The 14,460-nt window shown below is 44.8% G+C and overlaps 1 protein-coding gene across 1 annotated transcript in view; it reads right to left on the bottom strand.

Moving 5' to 3' along the window:
* Nucleotides 1-14,460, bottom strand: part of nr3c1 (nuclear receptor subfamily 3, group C, member 1 (glucocorticoid receptor)) — a 33,317-nt gene that overhangs the window by 4,959 nt on the left and 13,898 nt on the right. Inside the window, exons 3-8 of the mRNA XM_083651338.1 lie at nucleotides 6,899-7,062; nucleotides 6,201-6,317; nucleotides 5,133-5,414; nucleotides 3,884-4,028; nucleotides 2,960-3,090; nucleotides 1,499-1,656 (exon numbers count right to left, since the gene is read on the bottom strand). Coding sequence (XP_083507464.1) covers nucleotides 1,499-1,656; nucleotides 2,960-3,090; nucleotides 3,884-4,028; nucleotides 5,133-5,414; nucleotides 6,201-6,317; nucleotides 6,899-7,062 — 997 coding nt within the window. The remainder of the gene's footprint in view (nucleotides 1-1,498; nucleotides 1,657-2,959; nucleotides 3,091-3,883; nucleotides 4,029-5,132; nucleotides 5,415-6,200; nucleotides 6,318-6,898; nucleotides 7,063-14,460) is intronic.

The raw sequence follows: 14,460 nt of genomic DNA, 5'->3' as shown, positions 1-14,460 counted from the left end.
GTGCGGCTTGTGGTCCGCCTCTCAACCCTGTCATCTCAGACAAGATATGTTTGAGTCTCCGACGCTCGCGCATTTGCATTCGCCTTCGACTTTAATATGTTTGCATGCGTCAAAAAAGTCAGAAAGAAAGTTGAACGGGACGAACTGGTGGCGATATCAAACTGGTGGCGATATGGCTGTATTGAACTGGTGGTGATATGGCTGTATCAATAGAGAGATGTAGAGTATATGGGTGCCCTGTGTGTACTAATCCAGGGTGCAGCTAGAGCACCAGCAGGAGCATTCAGGAACAAGTAGGAATCCAGCGCACACCAGGAGTATCTAACCCTTTTTTAATTTAATTCACATCAAATTGGGGGCGATGAACGCATTTCACATCGTTGCTTCTTCAGGTTTGCTCCTCACTTGATTGTCAACAGTTGTGGGCTTAAAAAGACTGTGGCAACAGGTGATCATCATTACAGATCATGTGACAACATGAGTTATAGATCATATGACAACATGAGTTACAGATCATGTGACAAGAAGTCATCACAGCATCAGTTTTCACATTAGGGTCCAATCTCAGGCCAGCCCCTACCCACTACCACTACCACTAACCCCAAACGCTGTGCATGTACATTGTGACATCTTCTAAATAAATAATAACGCCCAGGTTATGGCGGGGAAATTACAGTTTCTTTGAACCGTTTTTAAGTTTCTTCGAACCATGTACATGCTTAAATCAGACCTGCCAATGTTGGGAAAATATTTTGAGTACCAGACACCGGCGCCACAGCCGCGGTGCTGCAGCGCCCCCGTGTGTTTTGGGCACACACACATGTCAAAAGTTTGAGTACACCTGCTTAATTAATTTTTTTTCACGATTAATATTTCAACCTGACACCTGAATGTGACTCTTTCACAGGAACAGTAGTATATTGTGTGTGAGGATTTAATTACTCACTGATGTCTTAGGGGACATTCACAGCAAAAGCGTTTTTTTTTCAGTCAGAACGCTATGAAAATCATGTTGAGAGCGCTTCTATTGTGCACAAAACACAGCGCACGGAGCGTTTTTTTTGCGCTCCAATTGTTTCCCCCTGTAGTCGCGTGCAGTACAGATCAGAACACAACGACCACACGGACGGTAGCCAGCTAGTTTTGTCTGTTTGATGTTGTTCACTGTCAACATGAAAGCCAGATTATTGCCAATTCTGGCAGAGGCGGAGGTTGGAGGATCCCTCGGGAGGAGAAAAGGTAGGAGTGGAAAAGACGAGCAGGGCGCTTTTCCTCTAATGTTCAACTTTTTTCAGCTTTAAAACGCCCACAGCGCTCCTCCAAAAACAACAGACGCAACCAGTGCTAAACGCCAGGTGTGTTCATTAAAAGAGGAGCACGTCTAGCACGTCCTTACATAGAGAATGAATTGCAGAAAGACGCTGGCAGCTCCAAAAACACTTTTGGTCTGAATGTCCCCATAGAATGCATTTCATGGTGCCACACTCAGTGTCTGTACCTCATGCATGGAGTCGAGCAGCTTGGTGAGCTGGTAGAAACGCTGCCAGTTCTGGCTGGAGTTCTCCTCCCGCTTCACGATGGCCTTCCCCAGCTCTTTGATGTAGGACATCCTGATCTCATCGAACACTGCCTGGCTCTTCAGCCCGTCCTTTGGCACTGCGAGAGGGAGCGGGGAGGAGAGATACGGGGTTACCAACTGGGACAGAGTTTAGGATTGCAAATACTTAAGGGGCATTTAAAATGATAGCGTTAAGTCCTTGCAGTCACGATAAAACAAAACGTATGAACTGATCAGGTGAATGCTGCACTCCCAATAGGGTGCAGTAGCACGAGACACTCAGATGGAGAAGAACCCACAGGGCTAAAACCAGCACAACCTGACGAAAGGCTCTGTGAAATGTCCTGTGTGTTTGGGCTTCCTTCTCTGCTGCCTCTAAACACGAGGCTACATTTTAAATGACCGAAGATCATTGAAATCAGAAAAACAAGAAATAACAAAACAAAAACGTCTGCAAGGGAATTTCCACCCTGGATGGATGGAATCCCCTCGTGATGCCAGATGCATTTTGTCCCATTTCCTTAACCTTCACTTTGAATCATTTTATTCAACAAGTACAATAAAGCAGGTGGCAGTCATAAGTACATACTGACTGACACACATGGACAACTGGAGCTCATACTCAGTATGAGTGAGGCATAACTAACCTGACGCTGAGAACAATACCGCCCCCATCTGGCAGCGCCAGGTTAAGGCATAACATACAGTAGACTAGACTACAGTATATCTACGCAGACTCAGCTTCCCATCACAAAGTGCATTCAGGCAGCAAGACATGCAGTAGGTTGCAGCCAAAGATGAAAGTCCATCAGTGCACTGGAGCAACTTGCAGGAAATAATTTGCAAACCTTATTGGAGTGTGGAGATAGTTCCTTAAGACAAAGTAGTGCAGTGTACTATCATAACAGTGTAGTAATAATAATAATTATAATAATAATAATAATAATAACAATAATAATAATAAGACCTGTGTGCACTCGTTAATGAGTCATGGAATCAAAAATGCCTAGTGCATGTGCAGACACTTTTAAATTAACCTTTATTTAATTAGTCAATTAAGAACAAATGATTATTTACAAAGATGGCCTAGTGTCAATAAACGACTAGGGAAAGCGGTGTAAAGTGATGCGAGCATCTCTCTTGGTTAGTATTCGGTCGGAGTGATGGGTTGTGTAATGACGCCATTAACCCATTGATACCTGATGCAGCATTTGCGTGTATATCCCTCATTTGTGTGCGTATCCCTTTAACCGCGTTAACGTGGTTCGCGGTCTTAAAGGGATACACACACAAATGCTGCATCAGGTATTAATGGTTTAAACGCGGCACCAAACTGGACATTGGCCGGCGACAGAGGGAGTGGGGGCTGTTTGGTGGCGTGGGGGGGGGCGAGCGACCAACCTGTGCTGAGCAGCAGCAACACCTTCATGCACAGGTACTCGTCGTGGGACACCTGGAGCCTGACGAACTCGCTGGAGATCTTCAGCATCTGTTCGCACTGGTCGGCCATGTAGGGCAGCTTCATGCGCTCCCTGGTGGACACAGGAAGACAGGAGGGCAGAGAGGCTCTTTACTCACCGCACACTCGGGGGGGGGGGCTTTTTCACACATTTCCTCCCCCTGATAAAACTCCACAGCTATTTATGTTTTCTTTGTGTTTTCAGTTGATTTGCACGGCTGCACTTGCTGTCCCAATCGGGGGGAGATGGAGCCGTTTCCCGGGATATATTTCTCGATTGTTATTTTGCAACAAACAATTTTCGCTTATGGCATTTTAATCATGCTTCTGGAAATTGTTCAGCTTGTGGGGGTATATAAAAGTAAAAACACAAACTGGCTAATGGCTATTGCAGCCATAAGCAAAGAAACCCTGCAGACTGCTCACTACATTCTATTGACACAAAATGAGTTGTCAAGTTCATAAGAAGGACGGAACGCTGATTAGTGACGACAACTGACACAGACGTTTGATTCTCGGGAGATACCAGAGAGAAACATTTTTAAAGGAGTACAGACCTGCACAGACGTACGTGAAGAAGACAGACAGACTGGAGGGATAAATTCCAGATAATTCATGGCAGTTAGCAAACATTTCTTGATTCTTTTGAGATGAGATGGAAGCGTTTAGCAGACCGTCTGATTCTATGTTGCTATTTTCAAAATGAATCATCAGAAATGATTTGCATATTGGCAATACGTGATTTCACTTGGAAGACCTGCCATAGAAAATAATCTGGATCATCGTTATTTTAGCCATAGATGAACATCTGAAAAGGACCATGTTACGAGACAGACGGGCTGGCGAGGCGAGGGGACGATACGTACTCATTGATGACGAGGTCCGGCGCGAAGCAGAGCATGTTGCCGTTGCACTGCTGGAAAGACCTCCAGCCCAGGCCGAAAGACATGAGGAAGAGCCAGGAGCACTGCAGGAGGGTCATCTGGTCGTCCAGGTGCAGGTTCCGGAAACCTGAGGGGGAGCACAGGAAAATACTCCAACAACTACTACAACTGCTGCCACCAATACAGTGGTGCTCTGATGATACAGTCAGACACAACAGCTAAGAGTGCGTGGTGGTGCTGCAGCAACAGACGATGAATGAAGGGCCCAATAAAAATCTGGATAAGAAGTTACATGTACACCAATAATCAGATTCTAACCTGGCGATACTTTGACAAAGTGTGAGCAGCACCACCTGATTTCTGCTCGCTCTTTCAGTTTATTTGGCCATGTGGAAACCTTAACCAGAGTTCATTGGGTTTTCTGAAGGTGCCATGTGTTTACGCAAGGAAAACATTGTTCTTAACTAACCTAGCGCCTGACTACAGTCTCTCCTCGCTATAGTGTCCAAGTTCACCAATGAACTGAGGTGCTCCTGCTCTCTCCTCTTTCCCCCTTCCCCTGCTCCTTCCCCACCTCCTCTACTCCCCAGCATTTCCCATTCCCTCCCCACCTCATCACTTTCCTGCTCTCTCCTCTCACATTCCCCCTGCTCTCCCTCCCTTCTCCTGCTCTCTCCTCCGCTCTATCCTATATTTTCTATATTTCTTCATCAATTGTTCAATGTGTTATCATTACTACTGTAATTTGCTACTGTTGTGTCAGCTAGAATTAGCTAGACATATTTTCTGTGAAGCCCTCTGGGACATGCTTGTGAATTAGGGCTATACAAATAAACTTGACTTGACTTGACTTGACTTGATGGGTATCGTTTCATATTTTTCGATACCGGTGCTAAAACGATACTTCTAAAATGGTACCGGTGCCTAAACGATACTTTAAAAAAAAAGTGAAAGCATATTTAAACCTACCGTATTTTGTATTTAAAGAGGCTGTAAAGAGGATTTCAAACAAGCATTTTCTCTGTTAAGCCCTAGAATGTTAGTGAAGGTGCGTGCAGCAGCGCCCGTTTCGGAGCACCGGAGAGCGGATATTTCACTCAGCAGCTCGAGCATGGCACCTAAATGAGGCACCTAAATCTGCGCTGCAATTCGGTACCGGTAGTATTGGTTGTAAAAGTACCGGTACCATATATTGGTACCTTGTTTCGGTACCCAACCCGTGCTCCCTTACCCGGCAGAGCCTTGGCCCACTTGACGGCGGAGATGACCTGCCGGCCGCCCAGCCTGTTGAGCGTGGTCATGAGGCGGGTGGAGGTGTCGGGCAGCGTGCTGTCGTAGCCGGCGTAGATGGTGTCGGGCTCGATGGCCTTCAGCAGGGACAGCATGGTGGGGACCAGCTGCGGCATGGACTTGGGTACGAGGGAGCGCGCCTCGGCCGGTGGGGGAGGGGCCAGCTCCACCTGGTTGGTGGGCTGGATGCCCTTTAAGCGGTTCAGCTTCTTGGTTTTACGCGCTGCGTGGAAAGGAAAGACAGGGACGATGGAGGGAGGTGGTACAAAGAGAGAGAGAGAGAGACATGAGCAAAAATTCAGGGATAAAACATAGCAGGGTTCCTTCCTGCACATTTTCAATTGGAAAATGTCATACTTTTTCCAGACGGTGATTTGTTTTGAAGATTTCGTCTGGTGTTCAATATGATTTAAAGCAGATAGGCAGCTTGCCTCTGCTAACTAGGTCATATCACTGTATAGATGAAGAATGTTCTTCACAGCCACAAATATCAGATCAATGTGTGAGATGATTGGCAGGGTTCCTACAGGACTTCCATTTTAAAATTCCTTCTTTTTCACCCACCCTATGTTCTTGACTGGATTTGATTATGGTGGGTAGGGTATGTGATATATAATGCTATAAGTCATATGCTATAGATAATGATATCATAAGTTTGAGCACAGTGACATGACAGACTAACGACTAATGGGTCTTTTTGATGGGTACTTGATCATATAATGCTGACAGGTGCTGTGTAATAAGAGCATCCCTCTACTCTTCACATCAATAAAAACTGTGGACTAAAAGTGGGTCTACAACAACAGACAATATAAAAAATGTGTCTATCGGACCAGAATCACAACATTTCCCCGACGTTTTTTCTTAATTCCCTAACTATTCAAGACCTGGAAATGATCCAATTAATTTGTAATACTTTTCCCAGACCTGCGTAGGAAGGAACCCTGTCCCTGACATAGTGACATAGTGGGTGCGTTTGTTTGGTGTCACACATGCGGTTAATGCGTACCTTCCAGGTTCATCCCCGCCATCAGACATTTGCGGAAGCGGCAGGCCGGGCAGTTCTTTCTTCTTATCTTATCTATGATGCAGTCGTTCCTCCCCGCACACAGGTAATTATGTTGCCCTAGGGGGAGACACAGGTAATTATGTTGCCCTAGGGGGAGACAGGAGGGAGATTACTCCCTTATTTACATTCTGCTGTGGAAAACGGTCTAGGGGAAATAACAAATTAGCTGCAGCGTTTCCGTTGTAATGAAGACTTCAAATCATAGTAATCACTTGGGTCGGTACCCGAACCAAGGTACCCATATGGTACCGGTACTTTTACAACCAATACTACCGGTACCGAATTGCAACCCAGATTTAGGTGCCTCATTTAGGTGCCATGCTGCTGAATTAAATATCCGCCCTCCGGTGCTCCGAAACAGGAGGCATAACACATACAATTATTGTTTGAAATCCTCTTTACAGCCTCTTTAAATAAAAAATAGGTTTAAATATGCTTTAACTTTTTTTAAAGTACCGTTTCAGGCAACGTTTACTAGGCACCGGTACCGTTTTAGAAGTATCGTTTCAGCACCGGTATCGAAAAATATGAAACGATACCCATCCCTAGTAATAACTCGAGCAAATTGATGGGACAGAGTAATTAAAAATGGGTCGACCACACCAGTGTAAACGTAACGATCTCTTATCACTTTGTACCTTCCACTGCTCTCTTGAAGAAGACCTTGCAGCTGCCACAGGTGAGCACGCCGTAGTGACAGCCCGACGCCTCGTCAGAGCACACCAGGCAGATTTTGTGAGTCCCGCTGGCCTTTCCCGGGGTAGATGAAGCAGTAGCGCCCCCTTCCTGTCTGGAGGTAGAACTGAGAGGAGAGGACAGGACAGAGACAAGGCGGAGAAATGTCAGGAAGACCGAATCGCTCTCAACAAAACGGACACACAATTTGAACTACAAAGGCATACAAATAAACACGACGTAGACAATGACTTGACTTCCCTTATCAGTTGGGCCCTTCTTGATCTAACTTCTTTCTCTCTCTTCTTTCTCTCTCTTTATTTAAAAAAAAAAAAAAAAACTCGTACCACTGTTCCTTCAGGATTTGTAGTTGTCATAGACTGTGCTCCATAGTTGATTGCTCTATTGCTGACAAAAATGTGTTATTGTAAGTCGCTTTGGATAAAAGCGTCTGCCAAATGACGTAATGTAATGTAACGTAATGTAAAAAGTGCCACGCCAAGATGATTATAATCACACATTTCAGTTGCATGGAATTTTAAAGAAATGAATTGTTAATCCGAGGAGGTATTCAACACATGATTCGGTGAAGCTGTTCCACAACAGTTTAAATCTGAAGCAGCTCTTGCAGTTGGGAAGAGGCGTGCCCAGTTTAGTCCCGCTGAAAGCTTCCCCTGAGCTTTAACAGCTCAACTTGAGTTCACATATTTGCAGCTTTGCACGGAACCCTTTCACAAAGAAACTAAACATGAGCAGCATACTTCCATCAGTCAATGCGTCACGTGTTGTCTTCCTGTTTTCTCAATTCAGCCTTAGTTAGCAAACATCAAAGGAGAGTGACAGTGCCACTGTGTCCGCTAAAGGCCTTTCAATTCCAAACCATGGCCGAGCAATTTGGGGCCCGCGGGTCAAGTTTGGCCCTCGCTCCGTTTGTTTCGGGCCGCCATGGATTTGACACACACAAAAACGCAGACGATATTACCGTACTCTTTCAGCGGCTGTGATGATACTTATTATAACATATGAAAATAGAAGACCTAATAAATCCATCAACTCTAAATCTAAATAATAAAATGACTGTTAAACAGATAAAAGATTTGTGTTTTTATTATTTTGAAAAACAAATTTGATTTAGAATGTAAATTGTCTATAAAATATAATACATTTTAACATAATGTAATTTCACATAACATCAATATTTATTTTTGGCCCACGGCCCTCTCCATTCAGATACATTTTTGGCCCTTGGTTGGAAAGGATTTGGGCACCTGTGTTCTAAACTATCGGGGGAGCAGTGATCAAATCAGAACATCAGCAGCCGTCATAAAGCGATGCCTTCCATTCCCTTTGATTGAACCACAAAATGCTCCTGGACCCAATCAACAGTGCTGTGACTCTAAACCACCACTAGAGGACGCCTGGCTTTGCTGCATCCATGCGCCAGAGGTCCCCACCCCCTTTCTAAGCCAGTGGCCACAGAAACAACAACGCCCACCGCTGAGAGGATATTGGGCCCGAGCCTGAGCAATGACCCGTGTCCGTCTGTCCGTTGGTCCGTGTGTCACTCAGCCCGCTTTCCACCGCCACCAAAACAAACACGCTTCATTTGATAAGAGCTGTTGTGAATGGTCACTGCTCAAGTCCTGATCAACAGAGACGGGGCCAGGCAGGGCAGCCAAGTTCACTGCTACTTATATAAGATGAGGTGATGGCACATATGAAGGCAGGCCAGGCCCAAAGAGTGAGTGTGAGTGGGGCGTAGCTGGGTGGGAGAACCTGACTGAAACATCAAAAGCATGCATGGCGTCCAGAAGCAGTCAGCAGAAGGACAGAAAGGCCATCATCAGTCATCTGAGGCATCTGACCGGCCGGCTGAGCACCACTGACACTGCAGCAATGTGGAGCATGGTCAATACAGGGGTCACTAGTATCCACGGCAGCTTTCTACCACTGAGCACCAGGGACTGGAGCATGGTCAATACAGGGGTCACTAGTATACAATAGGGATGTTCATCAATTATCGAAAATCGATAATTGATCGTTAAGGAATTGATTCGATCGTGTGGAATTTTGATCGATTATTATTATTATTTTTTTTTATTTTTTTTATTTTTTTGGCGGACTAGGTTTGGATGGAATTCGTTCCTCCTCGCCCCACTCCATTGCACAGCTGACTAACGTGAGGTGGAGCTTCATATAGTCTCTAGTTTTCTGGCTGGGCACGGGCCTTTGTGCCAACAAAACTGTTTTAAACATGGGGAATTCACACCGGCATGCGCCGGGGACACAAACAAACGCACCCAGCGGTCTGCGGACCTCAGTGAGGCTCAGGCCTGTTGATTTGACTCTTGTGCTGTTAGCTAAGCTGGAAGACGCCGATTGCCTTACATCATGTAACCTGACATGTAACATGTTTGTTTACCTGGCCACAGCGCTAGTGTCTGATATTCTTACTACACAGCGGCATCGCCATTATAGCTGGCCGAGAACGTGCAACGTTATTACCAGACCAGAGTAAAAAAATATATATATATTTAGGGATGTCACGATATTTCGTCCCACGAAATTGCGCGATACTAAAGTCCCACGAAATTGCGCGATACAAAACGTGACGATATCGTGGAGATGAAAAACTATATCCCGAGAAAAAGAACCTCTGAACATGCTGCACTGATGGGCATCTGTATTCTCTCTCTATGTTTTTCATTGCTTTGCTTGAAATGGGGACTAAACCGACGCTCATTAAATAACCGACAAGATTAAATGCGCTATTTATAGACTAATGCATTGCTGGCAAAGTTTGCGCAACACAATTCACATTTCCCCGTGCGGTTATCCCCATGCAGACCGCGTGTTTCAGTGGATGACAGCAGGGCACTCACTGGCTGTGTGTCTGCCGCCTGCACTGTCAGAGGCGCAGACGGACACTCTGACAGGGAGACCCTGCCGGTCCGTGGCAGGCGAGATCTCTCCCCTCATCTCTAAAGACTAGACCTACAGTAGTCTGAAATGAACTAGTTTGTGCCTAGAAATCAGTGATGATGTCATAGAAATTGTGACATCATCAGTGATGCCATAGACATTGTGACATCAAACAAAAATTTAAACAAAGAAACAAACCGACAAAGAGAGCCCACTTACTCCATTTTATATAATGATGATGACGATGATGATGATGATGATGATGATGATGATGATAAAGCTAAAACCTCGTTGGGGGGGCTAAGAATTCCTCTATGCAGGAAACACCCTGCAATACAGATGTCAGGTCTGCGCTTATTTTCTTTCTTACAAATGTGTTCTACTTATGAACTTTCATTTGGGTTTGGTGCATCTGCATTGAACTCTGGTGTCTTTACCCGCTTATTTTGGTTGCTTTGGGGAGGTGAGGACACCACAAAGTGGGGTGTTGTTCAGCAGCTCCCTCCTGGTCGGCCTGAGAGAAGAGAACTACATACACAACACCCTGGAGCCTGGAGATAGTTTGAATGCAAATGGCCCCAATGCAGGAAACAGCCAACAAACCAACACATTTAAATAACGCTGGTTGTCTGATTTTGGATAACATCTCCCGGAGTCATATCGTTGCCATCTCTCTTGCTATTTATAACTGAAGTGAAAATGAGAGAACTCTTTCTGTAGACTTTTACATGTTAGGATTCAACATTTTGCCCAAACAACTTGGGCTGACGTGCACAGCTACATAGGATTATAATGGGACGAAAATCCAATGAAATATTGCAACAAACAAAGTATTCCACATCTGAATCCAGCAAATCAAAATGTACTATAGGGGCTCATTCATAAAAGTTACTGGCAGGTTTAGTGTGACGTTAGGGGGCAGATAAGAATATAACGTACGGTGTTTTCTCATTCAGAAATATTAAAAACCCGGGACGGTATTAGTGTTATTGTTTTCCCCGTACTTCCGCCCCTTTTGTTCATTTACATACTGCAATTGATAAAAGCAGTGCGCTGCAGAAAATACCACCTGCTCTAGTCAGACGGTATATTGTAGAAATGATTGTTAACTAATGAAAATAAATATTAATTGTAAAAACAGATTGTGTCGCAGCCAGGACATTATTAGGCCTAGTTATCATTGGAAACAAGATAACGTGTGTTTAGTATATATATAAATAAATAAAACAAATAAATACATACATGACTGCGGTTATAAATGTTATCTGATTGGATCATACCGTATATATCTGGATCAAGCTATCATGACACCCATTGGTTTCGGTTTGAAGCCTCGGGGTTGGACGAGAAGAGCTGCAGCGCGGCTTGCTATTGGTTCGTGAACACTGAGCTGCGCGATCACTTGACAGGCGAGCTGTCAATCAAGGCCCAAAACATAAGACTCTTTTTTTATCGTCTGTTTTACTCAAAGTGTGTGGGACCATAATTGACTAAATGAACATCATGCTGTATTGATGAAGACTAGCGCTTGAGGCCCTAAACTCATTAGGAAAGGGTTTACTGAGGCCATAATTAAGTGAGAAGTACCGGTAGTGCCATTTTCCCATTCACTTCCATGTAACCAGACTTCTTTTTGCAGCCAGTGGAGTCGCCCCCTGTAGGCCATTCGAAAGAAACGGAGCTCCCAGGTAGCCCACTGGATTGGATTCACTTTATGATACATGAATGAGGCCCTAACATGCGGTAAGACGACCATATCCTTTAGTTGCATGAACAGAATGTATCACATAATCACAATAGTATAGTATGCTTATGCCCACTACCTGTAGTACCTGATAAGACAAACTAATACTGGATGAGGCAAAACCAGGGTCCAAAATTAGCACATGCTGGTAAAATATGCAAGTGGCTGGTAGGTTTGCTTGAATTGCTTCACTCCCTAGCCATGGTAATCTATTGAGTGGCTGGTAACATTTGAACATTGACTACTAGGCGAGCCATTTAGCCAGTGGACAAAAAAGTTAATATTGGACCCTGGGCAAAACTCAATAATATCACAATTCCATGTATTGTAGAGAGCTTGTTTTGTATATTGTTGTTTTCTATACATATAGCATAGCATTATATTATGCTGCTATACGATTAAATTCCAGTGCTGACACTATAATGACCAACCAATCACCCTGTCTTTAGATTAGGGCCGTGAATCTTCACTGGCCTCACGATTCGATTACGATTCATCGGTCAACGATTCGATTCGATTCCACGATGCATCTGGATACAGCTCAAAGTATCGCAGCTCCAAGTATCAAATCCTCAATTTTCTGTACTATTACTGCACATGGCTACTTTTTCATCAATTTAATACAAGCAGTCAGATAAATATCAACTCCCTTTTTTACTTAGAAAGTGCTTTAAAATCTGAATGTCAACAGAAATTTAAACATAAACGATTCAACGATTCATCTGTCAACAATTCGATTCGATTCACACATCCGCATCGCGATGCATCGATTATACGATTCATTTAGACACCCCTACTTTAGATGCAGTGATGTGATTGTGCAAAACACACGATGTGCACAGGTTGATGACGGATGCACTATTTACCAACGAGCAGCAGGTCCCCTCAGGAATCAATACAGTTATTCTGAGTGTGATCGAGCCACAGCTCCACGTCATTCAAACATTTCCACAACCGACGTGTTTGAAGGCCGGCCATTTGGAACACAATCAACACTCTCTCTCTCTCTCTCTCTCTCTGGTCAACAACACAAGTAACAGCAGCTGGGGTTAAGGGGGTATTTATAAATGTTATAGGCTGTGTGGCCACGATGACGCAATCACAACGCCATCTGTTTGATCACATGATTGATGACAGGAGGTATTTACATCCCCTCGCAGAGAGAGAGATTTACGGGCTTTCGTTAACGCAAAGCTAAGAGGGTGAACCGAACACACACACACACACACACACAGAGACAAAAGCCCTCCAAGCCCCCAGAGGAAGGCGTGGTCACCGCAGGGTGGGTGGGGTTAGGCTGAGGTCTCTAGAGCGTGATGTCACAGGGTGGGGGGGGGTTGTTGACCAGCTTGCCCTTCAGTGGTGCAGAGAGGGATGAAGGCGAAAGGCGGTGAGCAGGACAGCTTTACTATGAGAAGAGCTTTAGGCGGCTGGGCTCAATCCAATTACAGCAGCATTGCGCTTGTTCATCCACCACTTCCAACAACAACAAATTAGGCGCAGAGTGGAGTGAAGAGGAGTGTCCCGCTCTGCATAGCCCCACTTCTCACAGCTCTTGTTCATTCGTTTGCGTCTTCATTGCTCGACGACGACGTCAGGGGTTTTCAAAGTCCGAGACTGTGGGCCTCCCCCCTGGACAAAGCTTTGAAAAAGGACTCTGGGAAAGTGGGAAAAAGGGTCAAATTCCCCAAAAACCATTGCATCTCTGAACTATCCCTTTAAACCAATCACACACATTAGCTATTCTATGAGATCTCATTTTTTAATAAGTAATGTACTATTGTTTGTTTCACTTCCATCCATTGAGCCTCCCCTGAAACTGCTAGGAGCCCCCTTGGGGAGGCCCGCCTCCCACTTTGAAAACCTCTGCTCCACATGGTGTGCAAGTAAAAGTACTGCTCGAATGTCCTCCCAAATGTGGCCTTCTTCTTCTTCTTATCACTTTGCTACGAGACAAGACACAAATCTGTTGTGGTGAATTTGTCATGAGGAACATCAATCACAGTTGCACAGATGTGGGGAGACCAAATTTCCTCTTTTTCAAACCATATGTTGAGCTTTTAAGCGCCTGCCGTCGACAGGAAGCTCTCGCATTCCCTCAGAGTTTACTGTCGGTCAGAGAGCTCCGAGGCACAGAGACGCGCCTCGCCTTCAACAAGAGAAGAGAAGAGAGGGCCACAGAAAGTGAACTGCTCGGGTCAATCACAACTGTGATCCATCAGCCTGGGTTTAAATAAGGCAAGTCACATGATCATGCGCTTAGGATAAGTCACATGATCATGCACTTAGGATAATGTCACATGATCATGCACTTAGGGTAATGCCCTGTGGCCCGGTGCCCTGCCTCATAATAACTCATAATCCCCAATTTAGCCACGAGTGTCAGGAGGACTTCGGCAGGTCCCTGCTCTCTAGACCCTAACCTATCTGTCAGTCCAGATGAGCAGCAGTCATCTATCTCTCTATAACATCTTTGTCAGCTCAGATGACCAGCAGTTATCTATCTCTCTATCCACCTTATTTTTGAATGCCCCACTGTAAAAAAATAATCATGGGTACAAGGTCCGGTTTAACGTGACTCATTGTTGCCGCTTGTCATTTCCTTTGTTATACTCTGGCTGCAGACCCGAATTATAAACCGGAAGCTGGAGTCCGTTATAAAAGTTATAAATATAGTCACGTTATAAACAACTAACCAACGCTGGAGGTCCGTATGGAAACTCGAAATGTGTGTTACTCGAAATGGTTAAAAGTTAAATCAATTTGGTGGCGTTTTACTGCCATGTAACATAGCTAGCTAGCCGCTAACATTAGCCACAGTTAGTAGCCGACTACCCACAATGCATTACGTTATCCCAG

This window comes from Poromitra crassiceps (genome assembly GCF_964638095.1).
Source record: "Poromitra crassiceps genome assembly, chromosome: 15".
Lineage (NCBI taxonomy): Eukaryota > Metazoa > Chordata > Actinopteri > Beryciformes > Melamphaidae > Poromitra > Poromitra crassiceps.
Note: the sequence above shows the minus strand (reverse complement) of the source record. Positions and strands in the feature narration are given on the sequence as shown.